The sequence below is a fragment of the Poeciliopsis prolifica genome, unplaced genomic scaffold (assembly GCF_027474105.1).
Source record: "Poeciliopsis prolifica strain line A6 unplaced genomic scaffold, Auburn_PproV2 SCAFFOLD009, whole genome shotgun sequence".
Classification (NCBI taxonomy): domain Eukaryota; kingdom Metazoa; phylum Chordata; class Actinopteri; order Cyprinodontiformes; family Poeciliidae; genus Poeciliopsis; species Poeciliopsis prolifica.
Genome location: NW_026562384.1, coordinates 6,627,380 through 6,649,084, shown reverse-complemented (window position 1 = coordinate 6,649,084; position 21,705 = coordinate 6,627,380). Strand labels below are relative to the sequence as shown.

Here is a 21,705-nt window from a genome sequence, read left to right as displayed (position 1 = left end):
CAGGGGACTGAAATGCCCACATGACCTAACTTCTTCCCCATTAATACATCCACTTGTAGTCATAGGAATAATAAAATCACCCTTTCACTTTTGTCTAAGTGAGCAAGGCAGTAATTATAGCCAACAATTTCACTTTTACAAACAATAGAGATGTAATCTCCAGTACTGGAAAATGTAAAGAAGCGTCTATCCAGCTTATTGTTACCTAAAAGTCTGTCTTATCTGGCTGCCAGGCCCATGCCACCCACTCTTCTTCTTCAACATTCCTGATATTGGACAATGCAGAGAGGAGTTTTTTCCAGTGAATAATCAGCTGTGCTGTTGGTCCACATCAAACGTGGCTCCAGGGTCGATCTCACCCACACGTTCCTGGGTGTGCCGTGCCTTGCGGACCTCCTGGGGTCGACACCTTTCAATGTAGAGAACAGATCACAGAAACAGAGCGAAAAACAGACTCTGATGGAAAGAGACCAGTGGCCAACTGATGATCTCATGGTGTGTTTTGTGTGTTTGACTGAAATTCGTTGGACTGAAATGTGATGTGGTGGATGTGCATGGGAACAACACGTCCTCCACATCACAGCCTTTTCTTTTTAAAAACACAATCGTATAAACATTACTATTGTTCTAATTTCTGTTGGAAAGTACCGGGTTCTTTAAAGGCAGTCTGCGAACTTCTTGAAAGAAAAAAAAAAAGTATTTGTATGAAAGAAAATGCTGCAGAGCTGGTTGTTTCAGCTCAGATTATAGAAAATACTACACTGTAAAAACTACTGGGGTAAATCAAAGTCACACGGAAATGTGTGGATTTGTCTAATAGTCATTTTGAAGAAAGGCGTGTCAAGAGGTTTACAGGGATTAGTGTGCTTTCCTAAGGTGTGCCTTTCATCATTTTTCAAGGTTGTGAAAATGTAGGTGTACGACAATAAAAGTAGATATTTAATTGACACTTGCAGAAGTCAAAAGATGCCAGTCTGGGTTAGGGCTTGTGTTCGGTCAATGATTAATATATATTTTGAATGTTGCTATGTAGTCATAACACACTTATTAGTTTGTCAGACAGCTATTAAAAGTTGTCACGTTCACATAATCCTTAGTTAATTCATACTGCTCTGCAGTGATAATGGAAGTCCAAGTGATATGTTTACTGTGGGAACATGTGGGAATGTGAATGCTTTAATCTTATTCCCCCCACCTGGCAGTGACATACACAAGTAGCCACCTGCAGTCCATAAACTTTAACCTTAACCACATTAAAGGATGAGGTGGGTACTTGCAAGTGAGCTCCTGGACAAAGTTAATAGATGCAGGTTTAAGAAGAGAAGTCGTAAAACTGCCTTCATGTTTTTGGTTCTCCTTACACAAGAGTAAGTAGGTTCTGTGCAACTTCCTGGCATGATCTTTTTTTTTCTACCTCTGGTCAAGGGTTCCCCCCTGTGGTCACATTGTGCATCTGCAGACCATCGCATGCTTGTTTTTCTTTATTTATTCTTTATTTAAATAATATCTGACGGCTTAAAATGATAATTTCCTCTCAATTATTAGACTCAAAATTCGCCCAAGGGTCTACAAATCTAGTCCTCAAAATTTACTGTTCTGAAGCTTTTGGATACATAAATGAATGTTACCAGGATTTCAATCATTACATTAAAATAGGTTGGAGCAGGGATGCATCTACAACCTGAAGGACATCAGATGTAGTCCAGGACAAGGTTTTGAGACCCCTAAATTGACCCCTCTCAACATCATGTCGTTATTTGGTGTTGCACAGTGACCTCCAGTGGTTTAAAATTAAATGTTTCATGTCGACAAAAGGCATGTTTCTGTGGTGATCTTCACTAACGAGGAAGAAACCATCACTAATAAGCTTATTTAAGCAATTATTAGAGATCATGCATGCTTCATATATACATTTATAATTTTCCTGAGCATTTAACTAGTTTTATGATGTAAAAATCCAATTTTCTTTAACAATTAAAGTGCCATGCACTTTCTCTTAGACTAAATGACAGCATTGTTTAGTTGCAAAAAACCCCACTTTAAAACATGACCATATTTAAGAATTGAAAGTAACATCCTGTAAGTACTATAGTTAATTTTTTAAAATCTTATTAAAAGTGCAATTATTAGGGAAGAAAGACTACAGAGAGGAAATTTGACATTTGACATTTTATTGAGAGTGCTACATTGGGTTGCAGACATCGTGTACACAAACTCACTCAAACTGTGTAAATGCATTATCAAGATAAATATGAGGTCTTTTCATATTGCATTTTCAAGTTTCTGCGGACATTTACAGACTAAAAACACATCCGTAATTAATAATCCCACAGATGTTTCGTTCCTGCGCATCCCTTTAATCATCTTGCATATAAAAGTCTAGGTAATACTTTAATAAACAGGTCATAGAAAAGGCCCACACACATGTATTTCTGAAGACACCAACCTAAAAATCTGTTTTGTAAAAGAAGCTCAGCAAAACGTATAGCAGCATCAGCAAATAAACAACAGCTAAAGAATTGCTTTCTACAGCTGTGGTGTCAAAACTCAAATTACATCACAGACCAACATTAGCCACCCCATTTATACATAGTGTATTTTAAACTCCACAGGCTCCAGGAAGGCGGCCTCTGCCCTCTATTTCAGGACCTTTTCCCCCCAGTCGTGGGTAAGTTAGAAGGATGCCTGTGGTAATAGTCAGGTGGGGTGGTATTTGGGCTTGCATTTATCACACTTGGGACATAATACATATTCTCAAGGTACCTTTGGTCCAATGGTTGGTGGTTTTTGGGCTCTGGCTTTGATCCCTGTCCTGATGGATTCCTATAGCTGACCCCAGACCCACTTGGATGCATTGGAGGTGCAGCAGACGCCTCAGGATATTGGGGTGGTTGAGGCTGAATCTGGGGGTGGGCTAACGGAGGAGGAGCAGCACAGGGCATGTACTGAGGAGCCGGGGCATAGATGTTGTGGTTGTGGAGAGGCTGGAAGTGGGGTCCAGCAGGAGGGTACAGGCCTGAATGTGACATTGCCTGCTGTGGGATAAGCACTTCCACATACTGACCAGTCTCTGGGTCGAACAACATTTTCCTAAGGGGCTGCACAGGCACCTCAATATAAAAATACTTCCCTGTCTCAGGATCCAAGAGTACTCTACGGGGTGACTGTGCATAGCTACTTTCTGAATACACGCTAGAGCTGTCGCCGCCGTATTCTGAACCATAGGAGGGACCCATGCTTTGAGCGCCACATAGGTACTGAGGATCTATAGGAGGCAGGACAGGAGAGTGGCTGTGACCTGAATCAGTGTAAGGAGCCCCTGTCAGATTTGGTGGGTGCTGATGGGGAGATCGGTGAACAGGAGGCCGTCGAGCTCCACTGTGTTGCTGTGGCAGCAGAGAGCGGTCAGCAGAGCAGGCCTGCATGAGTGAAGGAAGGGGACCACAGGCAGCAGAGGGATGGAGAGGCTGATACATGGATTGTGGTTGGTTTGGACCAAGAGGGCTTGATTTTGGAGATCTTGGTTGGTAACCCAATGGCTGTGTTTCAGGTCGACAATGATGAGCGTGGAGAGGGGGCTGAGCCACTTGGTAAGGTAGTGCCTGAGCTGGAGAGTGTGATAGACCAGGTGGGGTAAGGTTATGAGGACTATGATGCTGGTGAGGAGAGGTAGGACCACAGTGTGAGGGGTAGACAGCTGTGCAGGAACAGGGAGGATGGCATGAGGGTTGATAACGATTTGGCCTTGCTGAAGTCATGTCAGGAAGCAAGAGTGGACTGAAGCTCTCTCTTTCATCATAGCTTGGAGGGTCATCTGAGGTATAAAAATGTTGCTCATCTATTCTTTGGGCATGCTCACTGGAGACTGTTCTTCTGTATGGTTGATGTGTATACTTTTGAGTTGTGGAAACAGCAGGCACCTGCTTCAGATTGTTGGAGCTAACAGGCATAGTTTGCTCATGAGCACATGTCGCCCTGGAACACTGTTGACCCTCTGGGTCCATTGAAGTAGATTGATCAACTTCAGATCGGGTAGATCCACCATTTTGATATTGATTTGGTTGTGGAACAAGTTGTTGGGCTACATCTAAACTGGTGTCTGATGTTGTAGTTTGGGATTCAGGTTTCTTAGCATGCCTGGAGCTCTGAGGCGAAGCAGCAGATTGTTGGTGCTGACCTTGGTCAGTAACTGCCTCTGTGTCTGAACATGCTGTTGACATGTTAGAGATGCTGGTGACATTGGCTGTTGTTGTTCTGTGAGGTGGTGGCTTAAGGTTTGACACAGCAGATACAGCAAGCTTTCTTGAATGATTTGATGCAGAGGCAGATTCATTGGAAATCTTCCTGTAGACTGTAGGTGAGCTCACTACAATTGTCTGCGGTCTCTCCTCATTTCGTTGTTTTCCACTAGAGGAGGCTGTTGATGCTCTCTGTGCTTCATTTGTCACATTTCCCAAATCTCCAGGTTTAAATTTGCAGTTTGGTTTTGGAGGCACTGCTGGTTTTTGCGAGTTTTTAGCTATTGATTTCACTTCAATCATTTGAGGTCTGTGGCTTCCCAAAGACGACGAGAGGATTTCTTTTTTCTCTGTTTCTTTTGATGGTGACCTGGTCTCACCTGGCTGTGGTTTGAATCTCCGTGTTGCTGGAGACCTGGGGGGGAAAGTAGGATCTAGCCTTTTGACTGCTTCAAAATCTCCTATAGTGTCATTTTGTTTGGTGGTGGTTAGTATTTGGTCCATTGTGTTCCTTTTTGTTGTTTCTGTGTCTTTCTTTGGAGGTTTAACGCTAACTCCCTCCTCTTCTGCCGGCTTTTCCAGGACATCTGCACTTTCAGTCATTGCTGAAGGGCCAGAGGTGGTGGAGGACGAGGAGAAGGTTCTCCCTCTGTGAGATTCAGGAAAATTTTTCTCTGAAGGAGGAATGGTCTGGAGAGGGATTTCCAAAGAGTTCACGTGCTTACAGGTAGGTCCTTTACCTCTAGTTAAGTTCTGACCGTCGCTCACCACTGCACCAATGTCAGCTTGATAACCTTTCTCCTTTAAAAGCATTGAAACAGAGTGGCCAACACTACCACCAGATGCACTGCCAGAAACAGGCGGGGTAGGTGAGAGAGAAGCAGGAACTTTGATTTGGCCAGAAGTCTCTTCTTGACTTAAAGATGCAGACATGTTGGATTTATTTGATTTCTCTCTTATTAAAACTACAGCAGTGGACACCTCCCTCTCCTTACTTGGCAGTTTAGGGAGGCTCCCGAGCATGGGAGGTTTTCGGTCTGTTCTAGCCAATGTGGGTTTGTCCTCACTGTCTGGCACTTTGTGGATTTCTGTCACATTCTTTCTCTTTTCTGTTGTGGTACTAATATCATGTTCACCAAGCTTTTGGGTCATCTTCTCTTCCATTGTGTGTTGTAGTCTGCTCGCTATCGAGTTTGCATCTGGGGAAGACAACGAAGAGCTTTGGTTTATATCGCCCAAATCTTTCATCATGTTTGGCATTTTATTTTTGTCATCTTTCCAGCAAACAGCCTTGCATTCGATTTGCATTGGTTGAGGACCAGATGGAGAATTTCTTTTATTCTGAGTTGAATGAAGTAATATTTGATTCATTGAATCTTTTGCTTCATTTTTCTCTTCGGGTGTTCTGTTGACCCAGAACTCTTCTTCTCTTTCCTCTTTCCTCTCTTCTCTGCTGGCATCCTTTAATACATTTATTTTCTCCTCTACTGACAGGTCCTCTCTTGTTTCTTCATTGCAGTTTTCTTCATTGATGCCTGATTGGTTAACAGGACTAACTGCCTTGAAGGACAAGTTGTATGTGTTTTTCACAAGCCGCCTTACATCTCTAACTTTGTGAATGGGAGCCTTAACGTTTTCATTCCCGACCCCTTCATCCTGTATTTTGTCTTCTGCTTCCTTCTCTCCTGCAAATCCATCTGGTGGAAAAGATTTGCTGTCTGCCTCTGGAGTGAGACAGACATTTAATGAGGCCTTCTTCTTTTCCACAGCTTTGAGTTTGATCTCCTGTGTTTTAGAGGTGTAGGGATCTTTGTCTCTGTGTTGAAGTTGTCTGTGTTGCTCTTTGTTTTCAACTTTTTGATCTCTGCTTGTTCCTCTTGCTGGTGTGATGCCAGAAGGACGTTCTGAGGGAGCTGCTGTGTCCCAAGCAGGTGCTTTCACTGGTGCGCCTACCACAGTTTCATGTGTTTGCCAGGACTGTAAACCACTTCTTTTACCTTCAAACGGTACACCACAGTTGGATTTTTTCTCTGAAGCTGATGATTTAGTACTTCGCGTTTGGGAATCAGCTTCTTCGCTGTCAGTCTGGGAGAAGGTGACACTTCTGCCACTGCTGGATGAACTTGGTCTATAACTAGATTTTAATCCATGGTCCTTAGGCAGGGTGGCTTGATCCTTCATGCCTGTTTCTCCTCTCAGTGAAAGTCTCTCAGATGAAAGGCTGTGATCTGACTGAAGACTGGAACTCAGATTACTAGAGTCAAGTTTCGGTGATTCTTCAGATGGTGCTACGGCACTCTCTGTTGGTGGGCTCACTTCTTCTCTTGCTTGCTCATCAGGCTGTGTGTCAACACCTTGCATCTTCTTTGACAACACGTTCTTGATGAGGCATGAAGCAATCTTGGTTTTAGAGTATGTTTCATCCATAGAAGCAGATTTCTGGAGTTGGGGCTGTCTTTCTTTTTGCTGTGAGAGCTCAGAGCTGCTCTCACTAGGGGGAGTTTCTTGCATTGCTGCTGGTGTGCTGTGTTGCCTCACAAAGATACCTCTAGGGTGAGTCTCTTGAGAGGGGCTTTCCACCATAACTGGTAGTCCAGGACTGCTATTTTCACTGTTCTCATCCTGTTTCCCTTCAGTATTATTCCGCCTCTTCAGTTGGATCTGTCTTTTTGGCACTCCTCTTCTTACTTTCCTGCAGTCCTCTCTTTCCACAGCTACATCTATGCATTCAAAGCTTCCTAACTCACATCTTCTGGATGGATCTAGGCAATCTAAACTGTGAGGATATTGCTGATGAGAGGAGAGTTCATCAAGGTCAAGCTTTGATGCAGAACCTCTGAAGTCAGCATAGGACAGCCAGGCAGCATTGACCCCAGCTGGACTGTCCTGGGTAGATGGTTGAGAAATGTTTGTAGATGAACAGTGGCTGGAGTTGTACATTTCCAAGTAGTCTACTTCAGGACTTGACAGGCTGCAAAAAGCCACATCTGTAAGCCACTTCACCTCATGGTCTGCTTCATCAAGTTCACTTCCCATACTGGAGCTGGAGCTCTGACATGGCCTGCTCGTGGACACGCGTCGAGGCACACTTCTCCTGTCCTGAGATGTGGGAGGTTTAAGTCTTCTGCTGGCGCTGCAACCGCTGGGGTCTGGCTGAGATGCAAGTTTAAGCAGACTGTGTTGTTGCTGTAGCGGTCTTGTCGCAGGGAGACTCTCTGAATAAGAATGTGCTGTTGGCAGTCCCTGGCGCGTCTCTCTGGTTGTGGGAGCTGCACTGCGAATCACAGGTCCTTTTCTATTCCTGGCATTGAATGACAGCTCAACCTGTTCCCCTCTGTAACTGGCAACCCCCTGCAACCCCTCTTCTCTTTCAGGAGCCTGCTCCTCCCTCTTTCGCTCTCTGTCTATCTCCCTACCCATTTGCCTCTCCATACCTACATCCCTCTCCTCCTCCAATGGCATTTCTCTGTCCATCTCCAATTGCTTTCCAATTCTGACCCAATGGGCCTGGCTATTATTGTCAACAGGGTCAACATTGGGGTTTTCCCTATTTGTCGCTGCTTCCTTTAAATGACCACACAGTGAGGATGCTATAGCTTCAGAGGGGCTATTGCTTCTGTTTTGCCATTTTCTGTGTGGTTTCTGAGGGGCTATAATGTGAACAGGTGTAAATCTGGTAAGAGGTGGAGAAGGAGTACGCCGCCTGTTTTTATAACGGGACATGTCCCCCGCCAGCTTCTCCCTGTTGTCTTGTATAATTTTGGGTAACAGCTGTCTTCTTGAGTTCTGAGGCGTGCAAGTCGAATCTGGCAGATAAATATTACTGTTGGAGGGGACCAGAGGATGGAGCTTTTCCTGTCTTTGCCCAAACTCCTTGGATGCTGCTCTATGAACTCTGTGGCTTGTAATATCGCGGGAAGGAGACTCGATTTCTTCTTGAGAAAAAGGGGTTTGAGGGTTGTGTTTTTTCTGAGTGGAGGTGGCTACACCTGATATTTCTTGACAGTGCTCTCTCTTTTTTGCCTCTCTTTTTTCTGTGATAAGTTGTATCTGTGAATTGCGTGACTTTTTATCTGATAAGACAGATATCGGAGTGCAAACTTCCACCACTGAAGAGTTGCTCTTTATTTCAGTAGCACCAGTTTCCAATCTCTTCTCTAATTTAAATGAAGGTGACACAACTTTCTTTGCCAGATGTGTAGGTGATGGTATTACTGTGGTACCGGCAGTAATGGTCTCCGTCTGAAGCTCAGCTGTGAGAGGAACAGGTGTTGCATACAGGTGGTTGAATTCTGTAGACTGTGTTGTTACTGATTCCTGGAATATTTTCTCTGTAAATGGAGTTACAGGTGATGAATGCTGGTGCTGAGATGAAGGACTTAGGCAGTCGTCTGGTGAACAGGTTAGAGATCTTGGTTCAGGTGATGGTGTGCAATAGTTTGGCTGAGGAGAAGGTGTTTGGTTCTTGAGCTGAGACGGTGAGGCAGAACTTTGGATGTCTGATAAATGTGGAGAGTTTCTTTGACTACCAGTGGACTGTGCTATACTGGTGTCAACACTGTCTTTACCAGTCTCAGAGGACACAAGAAAATGAGTTGGCTCTGGGGAGGAGGTATGAGAAAGTTCTGGAAATGGGGAACCTGTCCTACCCTCAGCCTGCACAACAGAATAGGACACCCCTGCGATTTGAGGGGAGAAAGAGAAGCTTCTTGGTGACACAGAGCCAACTTGTTGCTCTGTGAGAGAAGACTCTGAAACCTCTTTGTCTTGACAGGGCCACTCTTTCCTGATTAGATCAGAAGGGGGTGCAACAGCACCTATCTCAGGTGTGTGAGAAGTATATTTTTTTTCTAAAGATGAGCTGTTCTGGTGCAGTCCAGGTGATGGAGTTACTTGAGAGTGTTGTTCTTTCCTTCTGAGCTCTGGAGAGGAGGAGAAAATCCTTACTTCAGGGGACGGAGAATTGTACCGTTCCTCTGAAGGCGAGGCTCTCTGATAAAGTTCGGGTGATGGATTTATTTGAGAGCTATGCTCGTTACTGAGCTCAGGAGAGGAGGATATAATCCTTATCTCAGGTGATGGGGAAGTATATATTTGTTGTAAAGGCGAACTGTTCTGCTGCACTTCAGGTAATGGAGAAAAACTATTACTAACCACAGGTGAAGACACCTGACTCCTGATTTCAGAAAGCGTTAAACGGTTTTGTACTGTAGGCGAAAGAGCAGGCGATGGACTTCTTGACCCAGTGTTGGTTAGAAAGGCAGGGGGAGGCAAGTGAGGGGGGATCCTTGCTTCCCTTATTCCAGCTGGAACTCTATCTTCTACAAGCTCAGGAGACGTGGCGACTGAAATGACAGGAGAAGGGGGCGTAAACCTCGGGCCTGGTGTGGAAACAGAGCTGCCTGGTCCAGTTGATAATCCTGTGTCCTGGCTCTGAGGCGTGGCCGTGATGTCTCTTCCAGCAATGGAAAGATCTGAAATAAGTTCAGTGGTGTTGGCAGAATCTTTTATATCAGGTGTGGATTCTCTGCTAAAGAGATCAGGTACAGATACCCTTCCTCTTGATTCAGAGAAAGGAGGTAATGTTTGAGTGGTGGGGGAAGGAGAACTGTTTCTGAGCTGAGGGGAGACTACCTGCCTGTCCGAGGGAGATTCCGAATCGACACCATGGAGAGTAGAAGATGAAAAATTGATTCTTGATTTAATATCTGTATATTCCTGAGAAAGGTCAGTGGAAGTCTCAGGCAGTGAACTGCTGTTTTGATTTAACTGGCTGGCTTCTGGTTCAATTACATTGTGTGGAAGCGATGGACTTAAAGATTGATTTGAAGGATTACTCTGTCTGTCCTTGAATGAAGGGGTTATTGTACTTGATTCAGTTTCTCTGTACGATTCCTCAATGTCAGGTGATAGAGGTGAAAGTCTTTTTTCAGCAGAGGAGGAAGACAGTGATGACAGCCTCCCTTCTGGATTGAAGGAACTGGGGCTATTATATCCAGGAGAAGGTGTTGTCTCACCACTGTTGAGGCCTTGATACGATGGGGTGAGTGATGATGGGGTACTCGTATTGTGCAGAAGTACTGGGGTTGCGGTTTTTGGTTCGAAATTTGCAACGCTATCTTTAGCAACTTCTGGATGTTTTAAATTGAATTCTTTTTCATCTGTTTCCCTCCCATCTGAACACTCTTTTTGCCCAGCAGGGCTGTAGCACCGTTCTCTTGAGTCATCGGACCCCTCCTCTCCCTCGCTTGATCCAGGTGCGGTGTGATAGCTGCCAGAAGAATCGTTCAAATCATCCACTTGTGGTGTGGTGGCAGCTCTTCCTTCCAACTCTGTCTGGGAAGGTACAGCGGGCCCTGCAGCGGGACTGCTTGACAGGGACGCTGACTCACCGTCGTCTCCGAAAATGTCGCACAGGCAGGTGGTCTCAGAGATGACACTCCGCTGAGTGGGGATGTTGATAATATCAAAGATTTCAACGTGGTTCGGGGTACCCTCTCGATGGCACAGGGAAAATGTGCGGGGCGCACTGCGCATGAAGGAGTAGCTGTCCCCCTGGAGAGTCCAACTGTCCATCGCTACACCATGAGCTCCAAAGATTCACGGTGGCCAGTCCTGCCCGCTCCTCCTGGGGGCTTATGGCTGGGGTCCTGGAAAAAAACAAACAAAGAAAAAAAGATCACCTGAAGAGCATATTCATTTTACTACAAGTAGATTAGATAAAAATGACTAAGTTAGGGATAACAAATGTTGATGTGCACTATTTAAGCTTCATTTGGATTTAAAACATCAGAAAATCAAAAATGAACAAAGTCACCATTTCCTAAAAAGCAATGACACTCAGTTAATCTAATAAAAAAAAAAAAGATTATTTGGTTTCATGACATTTACGGAATCTAAATATACTCTTTAAATTATTTTAATAGAATAATAGTTTTATGTTATTTCAAATTATCTTTGCAAATGTGGAACCCTCTGTTAGTCTCAAATGTAGTGATAACCACAGAAACACACATGTTCATGCTTCATTATATGCAAGAAGAGAAACTCTGACTGAGTTGTACTGTACCTGCGGCCACCGATGTAACGTTGTCTGATGGTTCCGAGCTCTTCTGTAGTGAAAAACCCACCCCTCATTCAAAAAATGGTCTCTCAAGTCTGCAAATGACTCCAAGGTAAAAAGACCTTGTTCATCTCCAAACAGCTCTACATCTCTGACTGACAGAGCCGGACTGACTGGCTAACCTCAGAATATGGATAGCACTGCCATCTATTAGGCTTGAATAGAAAAAGAAAAGAGGAGGAACCTCCTTAGACATATTACATCCCCTAATACTCATTTCTGCCCCGCCCCTCTGATCTGGCAGCAGGGAAAGAGCTTACAGCAAGTAGCTCAGAACTTTTCTTTTTTTTTTCTTCTCCAGACTGAGGTTTGCATGGGCATTGGCTTTCCAGTGCACGCTGGGGTGGGGTACCTCATGGGGTGGGTGGGTTTATAGTTAGCAGCAGATGCTGATCAGGCCGGGACCAACGAGCGCGCCTGGAATCTGACACTTACAGCCAGCTCAGTCACATTGCTTGTCTATATATAGACCTACATTATCAGGGCCAGAAAGACATAGCTTTAGTTCTTCGAGTGGGTGTGCTGGTGGGGAAAGAAAGAGTAAATATCGTCCTCGAAGAATGGCATATTCATTGTTCACTTTGACACAGCTTTTAATGGGGCATTTAACACAGAGGGTGCAGAAAATCGAACTTTGCGTGTAGGTGTAAATGAGGCTCTGCTGTGGGATGGCTATTGAGGGAGGTCAAAGGTCGACACAGACTATCCAACATGGTCTCACATGAAACACTCACTGCTGAGCTGGCAGCACTTGTATGGTGAGGTGAAGTAACATATTTTAAGCCACTTTTTGCCCCGCAATATCTGCAAATGGCCGTTTTTCACAAACAACTGACTCAATACATTTTAAAATCACAATCTCATAAACCAATCCCACTCGAAGCAGGTAATGATGTCATTTTACGATACTTATCCAAAAGTAGTACAAAAGCAAAGCCTAATCATGCTATACTGAGGGAGTCCAGACATGTATAACGAGGGCGAAGTTAGATAAGCCCCCTATTCCTATTATAATACCTCATGTCATTACCAATTATTCTAAGTCATTAAGTCATTCATCGGCAGCTAGTGGAAAACCTCTGAACAAAAGGTTCCAGTTTGATCACATCTCACTGGTAGAACAACGTGCTATTTTTACTTTCTATGACGACCTTCGAATGGTGCGCCTGATTTGAGCCGTCCATGTGGACATGAATCTCGCTTCAAACACTGTGGATGTTAAGGTTTTTACTTTTGCTGGGATTCACAATGTCACAAACATGTGAAGACATTTATTTTGCCATAAAATATAGACAAGGAATTAGGTTAAAGCTAACCAAACTGGTTTACCATATTGGTTTTTATTGTACAACTGCTCATCATTACAGTTGTGAGTTTTTAATATTAGTAAATGATATCAAAAATTTAGAGGGTCTTTCCAGATATTACAAAATTCATGTATAACCCTTTATTTTATTTTATTTTTTACAATATTTCATCACTATTTTGTTTTTATTTTACTACAAAATGAACAACTAAGGCAACAAAAACAGGACTGAATATGACAAATATCCGAGGTTTCACAAGAATCAGTCTTGTTTGTGTAAGATACTTGTATGGGACACTTTCATTAATATACACGTAAAGAAATTCAATCGTTTTTTATTAATTGGCTGATGCATTTTCCACACCCTTTGCTCAACCTAATAAAGAAAACATGCAGGTAAAGCAAAAGGTCTTCACTTGAAGCCCGATAACAGCCCCAGTTATGAAATTTGAAGGCAATTAGGAGTTTCAAAAGCAAACTTAGCTGCCAGCGAGGATTAAGAACTGAAACAACTTTTGATGAAAAATCGACTTTTATTTTGGAATCAGCAGCTAATGCAGAACGCGACGCAGGAAGTTCCGCATTACGACTGCGGATGAAGATAACAGACGAGTGGCTAAGGCTAATGTTGGCTAACTAATTAGCAGGACAGGTGCGTGTTTTTGGTTCAAACTTCGCCTCTCTGTTCATTTGACCTGTTGCGGATGTTCTGGGTGCTGCGTCGATGCCAGACGGTGAACGCCGGCGTGTTGTCATTGTGTTCCCGGGTTGTTTGGGCCTTGTCGGTCGGCAGCAGGCTAACGCCGAACAGCAGCTGCTCCCCTCTCGTTTGTTTACGTTAGCTCTGCGGCTTGTCATTTTTTCCCCCAAGTTATCTCACGAAAAGAAAATGGAAGGTTCCCAACTTTTGGGACGACACAGACAAGCTATTGTAAATATTTCGGACTCCACGTGAAACGAGCTACGCTTGTCTTTTTAAAGGGAACGATACGTTTGAGCTCTTGTAGCTGGCTAGCCGTGGAACATAGGTGGACATTTTCTGCACTCTGGTTTTAAGCCGTGAGCGACAGCAAGTAAACATCTATCAGCGGGCAAAGCACATTTAACTAACGCATTTTGATATTTATGTGCTACATCGCTAACCATAACAGAAGTCCCAAAGTAGGAAATAAGTCGTGTTTTATTTCCTTTTTTTGGATGATTTAATTTCGCTCCTTTTTGTGGGAATGTTTCGTTAGTAAACAGCAGGCCGCAGGATGCTCTGACTCCTTTCAGGAGTGTTCGGGGCCTTGTTTGTTGTCTGCAGTACTAAACAACGACAAAACTTTTAATTTGGGGGACACCCTGTATGAAAAGATTGCTACCATTTTCATCATCACACGCAGAGTTTAAGTGTTCAAAAGCATAAACAGCAAATTTGATGCAACTTGTTCTCATTCCAGTTTTCTGTTATCTTAAAGTAGCATCCTGAAGAAACAGCTGACATGCCTGGATACAATCCCCCGCCCCCTCTGTTTACCTCTATTCAATTAGATTGACAAATGACTTAATTTTCCAAAACCTCACTGATGCTAAAGACTGCCAAAATCGCATCCTCAGGAATGTTTGTGTGGCTTGATGGTGTGTTCACTGATTGGAGAAAAGATTGGACATTTAGTTTGTGACCAGCTCATGATAAATCAGGCCAGATTCTGGTATCCAAAAGATCTCCCCTGTTAGAAAAACTTGGTAAACAAGACCAATTCATCTACTGAAAATGTGAAAGTCTTTGATTTTCTGTTCAATTACTGTTGACCACTGAGAGTCTCTTTTTTTTCACCAAACAAAAAAAAAAAAAATATAATCGCTAGGATATTTTAGAAATCATTTGTATTTAAACTAACAAATCTAAAATGTATTTTAAAAAAATGTTTCAATACTCATAACTATATATATAAAAAATCAAAACAATCTTCTTGATATTAAAAATAATGGATTTGAGCAATGATAATAATAATAATTAATAATAATAGAAATGGCATTAAGGACAAATGAAATGGGAAATTAAAATCATCACCATCATTTTATATCTTAATCATTGATTAATCAAATACAATTGAGTCTTGTGCGGAAATAAAACCACCCTCCAGACTTTGGATAAATTTTTTGTGGTCCTGTTCCTTTTAATTTCAGGTCTTTGCCATCGTGTGTTTCAGCCTCAACCATGGAACAGTGTGCATGTGTGGAGCGGGAGCTGGAGAAAGTGCTCCACCGCTTCGTAATGTACGGCCACCAGTCTGAGGAGAGGCTAGATGAACTTCTACGCAGTGTCTGTGAGATACGTGCACAACTAGTTGCTTTTGGTGAGGAAAACACTGGCACAACTGGGATGAAAACTGTAACTTTGGAAGATGTATTAGTTCCAAAGTTTTATAATTTTGACAGAAAATCCATCTGCTTCATCCTTATTCATTGTGTATGGCTTACATTTGGATTCTGATCTAATTTCTTTTTCTGTCCAGCAGGAGTACAAGATGCAGACCTATCAGTCCTGTCCCAGAATATGGCCCAGTGTTGTAAGAATATTAAAGAAACAGTACAGATGCTGGCATCTCGACATAAAGACATTCACGGCAGCGTGTCAAAAGTTGGCAAAGCCATCGACAGGGTAAGAAGAGAAAATTTTATTTTGTAAGAATGAAAATTTTACATGCATTTATTTCACTTTTTCGATACTCCTCTGTAGAATTTTGATGCAGAGATCAGTGCGGTGGTGGCAGAGACAGTGTGGGATACCCCAGAGAGACAGAAACACCTTAGTGAGTCCATTGTGGAGCACTTGTACCGACAAGGGATGCTCAGTGTGGCAGAGGATCTTTGTCAGGTAAGTTAAAATCAGCAAAGTTTTGTCTGTATCGTGGCTTGAATGTCTTTGAGATGCTTCCTCTGGCAATTGTCCAAATGTAACTCAATTTACACAAAATTTTATATATAATAATATTCCCATCTGCTAATTGTCACTGGTAATTATCTTCTTATTTAGTTAAAAATTGCTTGTGATAATGTTGGAAAAAAAATTAAAGGAGCCTCGTATGGCACCGTTGTGTTGCATTGTGTTATTTTGGGCTTGGATTCTCCATTTCCAGGTCATGTTGCACGTAAAAATAAATCAAGAAATGTTGCAGTGACCTGCCTCCAAATCTAGAGACAGTGATGTTGGTGATAGTGCTCCTGTAGCTGTTGATCTATAAGATTATACATAAATCATAGATAAAATTCTAATGTTTTGTTGAAAACTGTTAAGCAGGAGAAGTTTTTAAGCAGTACTGTGGTTTGTTCTGACTCACTGTGTAACTGAATATTACTGACATCTAGTGGTTTATTGGAGAAATATGCTGCCTTACAACATATTGCAATTACATTATTTGGCTAATTTACTTTTCATTAAGTAAAAAACTCTTTAATATCTTTCATGTTTTTATTCTTTATCTGTGATCACATTTTCTGCCAAAATCTAGTATATTTTTGTTTTGCCGTTTTATGTTTGTTTTATTTTCTTTAGTGTTCAGGCCGTCCTGGGCATTTCACACCTTTTTCCTCTTCATTCTTTGTCAATTTTGGTTATTGAAAATAAAATCTTTACCTACTGGGCTGATTTGAACCAGCCATGTGTTAGTTTGTACCCACCAAAAAGGTGCTTTATAACTATTTTCACAAAAAGTTATTTCTAGTAATTTACCTAAAATTAGCTCATAATGAACAGCAAGAGTCTGGCTTTGTTATTTAAATAAATATTGTTTATCACCAGGAGGTTGTGTTATTTTGGCTTTACCATATTTCAGAAGAATTGACTGAACTGAACATCGACCAGGATTACAAACAAGCACAGTGTGATATCAAGTCTCAAGAAAATAAAATTCATTTTAGAGTTTTATGAACATTGATCTCCATTATTCATCAAAATACTTAACCAAATGAAAAGCACTGATAGGCAAAAATTAGCAAAAGAATGTTTGCAAGACGTTTCTTGCTTCCTTTTAAAATAAAAACAAAAAGTTGCTCCTTCAGCAAAAATACCTGCTAGTGAAATGGTATTGCAACCTTTGCATCACTTATTAAATTCAATAAGTTAATTGTACCCAGTAAGTTAAATACAATTAACTTACTTATTAACAAATAAGTTAATTGTATTTAGGGAACTACTTTCTGCTGTAATTGCTTGCAGCTTCGTCTACATTGCTCCAATTTTAGATAAAGAAAACATAATTGGTGGAATAAAAAATAAATTACAAGTAACGTGTTCCTATGAATTAATAGAGCATAGATGAAATGAAGTACACATTTCTGTTTTTTCAGGAGTCCGGTGTAGTTATTGACATGAGTATGAAGCAGCCTTTCCTGGAACTAAACAGGATCCTTGAAGCTCTGAGGATGCAGGATCTCAGGCCGGCATTAGAGTATGGAAACCACTCAGACACAAAGTGATTCACTGCTGCGTACCTTTACTTAACTGGGGTGGCCTCGCTCTCGTGTATATTTCTTTTAGGTGGGCCGTCTCAAATCGCCAGCGTCTTCTTGAACTGAACAGCAGTTTAGAGTTCAAGTTGCACCGTTTGTACTTCATAAGTTTGCTCAGTGGAGGAATCGGCAACCAGATGGATGCCCTGCAGTACGCCAGGCACTTCCAGCCTTTCGCATCCCAACACCAGAGAGGTCAGCAGCTGGAAGAGATTATGCAAGATGAGCTATTACCTGATGTTGATTTACATTTTATGTAAACGGATGAAAGTAGATTTCAAAAAACACAATTTAAACTTCGGTAGCTATTTTTTTATTGTTCAGCAGGAATAAGGTTGGATTTTGGAATAAATGTTTTTGTAAAACTAGCCTCCATTCAATTGCAGATATCCAGATCTTGATGGGCAGTCTGGTCTATCTACGTCATGGCATTGAAAACTCTCCGTATCGCAGCCTGTTGGAGACAAATCAGTGGGCTGAGATCTGTAACATCTTTACCAGGGATGCCTGTGCTCTACTGGGGCTCTCTGTAGAGTCTCCACTAAGTGTTAGGTGAGTAGAAAATGGGTTGCTTAAAACACATAGACTTACTTTTTTTCTTTTTAGTACTGAAGAGCAGTACTAAAAAGGTAATGCAACAATGAGTTTTTGGGATAATCTTTTGCTCTAATTCCATTGAGAGTGACATTAAAAGCAGATCATTTTTTATAACTATACAGTCTGATTAAAAATGTATTTCTGAGACATTGCCAATATTTCTCATTTCAGTTTTGCGTCGGGATGCATGGCCTTACCGGTGCTGATGAACATCAAACAGGTGATCGAACAGAGACAATGCAGCGGCGTGTGGACGCACAAAGATGAGCTCCCTGTAAGTCACATTTTATCTAGATTCACCACCATGTCTTCATGCAGTGTGGGCTTTCGGTCATTTCCTTTTCTCTCTGTACACGAAGATTGAAATTGACCTGGGCAAGAAGTGCTGGTACCACTCGGTGTTCGCCTGCCCCATTCTTCGGCAGCAGACCTCAGAGAGCAATCCCCCCATGAAGCTCATCTGTGGCCATGTCATCTCCAGAGATGCACTCAACAAACTCACCAATGCTGGGAAGTGAGTTGAAATGACTTATTCTACGTTTTCTCACTTTGCAGGGTCAGTCTTTAATGTGTGTAATTTGATGGGCTAGATCAAAAGAAAGTAATTAGAATAAATATGTTTAGTAGTTCTTTATTTAAAAAAAACAGAAAAGTGTTGCATGAATTTAAATTCAGCTGTCCTCAGTCAGAACTTTGCAGAGCAACTCTTTGCTTCAATTAGAGCTTCAAGTATTTCTCTTTACCAGCTTTACATGCTAACAAACTTCTTTGTCAAATAGCTGAAGCTTATTCAGATTGTGTTTAGGTCGTATAGAAGTGATTTGACCTAACTCATTCCATAGTGGTTGCATGTTTGATGTTGATCTGCTGGAAGGTGAGTTTTTGGCACCGTTTCAAGACTTTTGCAGACTCTCAGTGGGTTTTGTTCCTCTGATCTTCTATTAACACAAGCTTTCCTTTTACCATTCTTCCATGAGGTCCACATTTTTCTGAGTTTATCCTTTCTAATCTTTAGATTTCTGCAGCCCCTTCAAGAGCTAAGATGGGCCTCATGGAGGCTTTGCTGATTTTTATGTTCTGCTTCCTCACTCAGTCAGTTTAGATGAACGACTCTGTCCGGAGTTTCCTTTTTCAGATGATTTGTTGAACGATTCTTTGTTGGATGTTCAAAGCTTTAGAAATTGCTTTGTCACGTAATCCTGCTTTAAACTCGTTAAAAGCTGTGTTCTTTGTGATGCTGTTTGTTCATTGATATTGAACATTTTCAGCTGCTTTTATACTGAGATTAAATTGCACACTAGTTGACCAGGTTTACTTTTTAAATTGACCTGAGAATTGCTTGAAAAGATGAAGTTGATCACCGAACGTTAATTAAACATGCTGCTGTTCTCCCCCGCAGGTTGAAATGCCCTTACTGCCCCATGGAGCAGAACCCGTCACATGCCAAGCAGATCTATTTTTGATACCATGCACTCTCCTCGTCAAGGATGAAGTTACCTGGAGCTCTCTGAATGTCCAGGACCCTTTGCTCTGGCCCCTGTCCTCTATCCCTGGCCTCTCGGCCTGTTTATTGTAAAAGCATTAAGGTTTTATTCCAGTGCTCCTCCGGACGGCCTCCGCAGTCCTGTAACCCAACTCGGACCCTCCAACTTTGCATAGCATTCAAGTCCTGCACGGTTGGTCGAACGAAAGCTTGTAGTAGAGTGAAGAGTCGATCAGGTTGCCTTCGTAACGAAGCGCCTTCGAAAAGATCATAGAAATTCATTTAGAAATGCCTGCAGAGTAATAGGCTTATCATATGTATTACTTTCTATTGTTTAGTTTTTTTTTTTTTTTTGCTTTTTTGACTTTTGGGTTGAACGAGTTGTTTTTTTCTTTTTATTTAAAAGCAGAGAGATAATTACAAATGGGTTTAGTGTTTGAGGTAAATGGAGTCGATAGGCAGAGTCTGCTTTCAGGACAGTGATAAACTTGTATTACTTATGAGATAACCCTCAGAGTAGCAAACTCCACTGAACGCTGATAACATCCTGGTTAAGGGGGAGGAAAAGTGAGGTGATCTCCCTTTAATTGAACTCTTGATCGTGGCTCCTTCATGTCGTACTAAAGGCCTGAAAGCCACTGCTGGTTGATGAGTAAAACAATGAATTCCTCAGCGGTTGGAACAGCTTTCTTTCTTTCTCTCGTTCCGTTTTTGTTTCCTCCTGTGACTGACTGCACCAGCAAGATTTTCCTCATTCTAGAAGCCATTTGTCTTGTTCTGTGTGTGTATTTAACAAAAGTGACAAAAAGCAAACAAAAATATACAGTGTACTACTGTGAAATGTGTTCTGTTCCTATTTTCCTTCACCACCACCACATATATAGTACTTACCTTGCACAGGAACACACTTAATCAGCACTATTGCGTAACTAAGATAAGTGACTCAAAAGCCTACTCCACTCGTGCCATCGCTTCAGTCTGTGTATCCTAAGCTAGCACGCCATGTGACTTGGAGATGTAAATTGGTGTGATGGTAGCCTTATAGTATGACTTGCAGTGACTGTGGGCTTGTGAAGTTTTACTTGTGGTGGGTGGGTAAGTCTTCTGGTCATTGTGGCAGTTGTTTTATATATAAACATATATATACTCAAGAATGCCTCTGTTTGATTCAGGAAAGTGACAGTAAGATCTTCACAGTTCCTCAGGGTTCATGTTAGTAACTCATACCACACTTTACATTTAGTATTAAAAAAAAAAAAAGGAAAAAAAAAGTGCATTTACATACGGAGTTATTGTATTACATTTTACACAGTTGAAGCCAATGGTTGGCTGTGGGAGTTCCTGGAGTTTGTACATACTCTGTGTTTCGTGCGTCAGGTTGAACTTGGAGGAGGCGTGAAGGCGGCTGGATGTGCAGCACAGCCTGTGCAGAGCTGACGCAGGTTCCCGCCGTCCTCCCGGACATATATGGTGATGTCACCTCACGTTCCCGTGAGGCAAGCTTCCTCAGCAAACTTAACGCACCAGCATCGCTGCCCCCCAACACCCCACACCAATGGTGCACCGTTAATCTCCGTTTCAAAAAAACGACTTTATATCCTGTTTTTATTTTATTCCCTCACTTGGTTGACAATCATTCACCGCTTCTCTCAGTCTCCCTCTGGATAGAATGCGAGCGTGTTGTATACTCCTTATCCTCTAATTTTTGCTAAATGTTTTGCTTTTGTGTGTTATGCAACTTTTACTGTACATATTTATCCGCTAACATGTTTCATATATTTGCATCTGATATTCAAAAATAAAATAAAAATATACTCCAGTCAGTTTTGTAGGACTGCTTCTCCGGTGAAATGCCATAAACATTCATTTTCTTTCATCGCCACCCGGTGGCGCCGGTGCCGCATTTTCACATCTTGCTGAAAAGCTGCCTTGAAATTTGAGAATCTTTGGACCGTCAACTGGAGCAGAGCTACTTTTTTGCTGATGAGAAATATTCCTCCAGATTTGAGCATCGTTTTAGTGTTTGGATCAACAGCAGTGATGGGATCCAGCACAGCAACACTCCCACAGAGTGAAAAACATGTGAGATAAGAGCCTTTTCTCATCCCACTTCAGTAAATCACTCAGCCTCTCTGGAGCTGTGCAGTTATAATAATCCCTGGTTTATATAATGTTTAAATGCCAGGCTAAGGGCCACGTGAGTCAGCGGAGCTTGTATCTGTTCAGATTACGACCCTGCAACAAAACAAACCTGCATCACCGACTCGCCCATGCTCTCTCACACTATTTTTAGTCGCCCTCGCTTATTTTTCTTTTCGTCCACATCACATTTGGAGTAGGAACGAAGTCTTGAACCGTTTGTTTCTCGCGCGATTTTTGTGATATTAAGCTCTTTTATTTGCATGGGATTTCCGTTGACCTTTTGACCTCTCTGCGCACTGTTCCACCAAAAGACGCAACG

General features: G+C 42.1%; 2 protein-coding genes across 4 annotated transcripts; one reads left to right on the top strand and one right to left on the bottom strand.

Moving 5' to 3' along the window:
• Positions 1 to 2,154: 2,154 nt before the first annotated feature.
• si:ch73-43g23.1 (mucin-12) lies at positions 2,155 to 11,500 on the bottom strand. Its single transcript, XM_055034325.1, has 2 exons — positions 11,308 to 11,500; positions 2,155 to 10,888 (listed from the first exon to the last, which is right to left on the bottom strand). Exon 2 carries the CDS (start codon positions 10,812 to 10,814, stop codon positions 2,643 to 2,645), a length of 8,172 nt encoding a protein of 2,723 aa, XP_054890300.1. The 5' UTR covers positions 10,815 to 10,888; positions 11,308 to 11,500; the 3' UTR covers positions 2,155 to 2,642.
• A 1,736-nt stretch (positions 11,501 to 13,236) lies between these two features.
• Positions 13,237 to 21,067, top strand: rmnd5b (required for meiotic nuclear division 5 homolog B). 3 transcript variants are annotated; one of them, XM_055034236.1, is made up of 10 exons: positions 13,237 to 13,319; positions 14,863 to 15,009; positions 15,169 to 15,314; positions 15,393 to 15,530; positions 17,003 to 17,103; positions 17,193 to 17,359; positions 17,551 to 17,716; positions 17,933 to 18,035; positions 18,121 to 18,275; positions 19,161 to 21,067. In XM_055034236.1, the coding sequence occupies exons 2-10, from the start codon at positions 14,871 to 14,873 to the stop codon at positions 19,222 to 19,224; spliced, it is 1,179 nt and encodes a 392-aa protein (XP_054890211.1). In that variant the 5' UTR covers positions 13,237 to 13,319; positions 14,863 to 14,870; the 3' UTR covers positions 19,225 to 21,067. The 3 variants fall into 3 exon arrangements, with proteins under 3 accessions (XP_054890211.1, XP_054890210.1, XP_054890212.1); XM_055034235.1 differs by having other exon boundaries at positions 14,840 to 15,009; XM_055034237.1 differs by lacking the exon at positions 13,237 to 13,319 and having other exon boundaries at positions 14,842 to 15,009; positions 15,172 to 15,314.
• Positions 21,068 to 21,705: the final 638 nt, after the last annotated feature.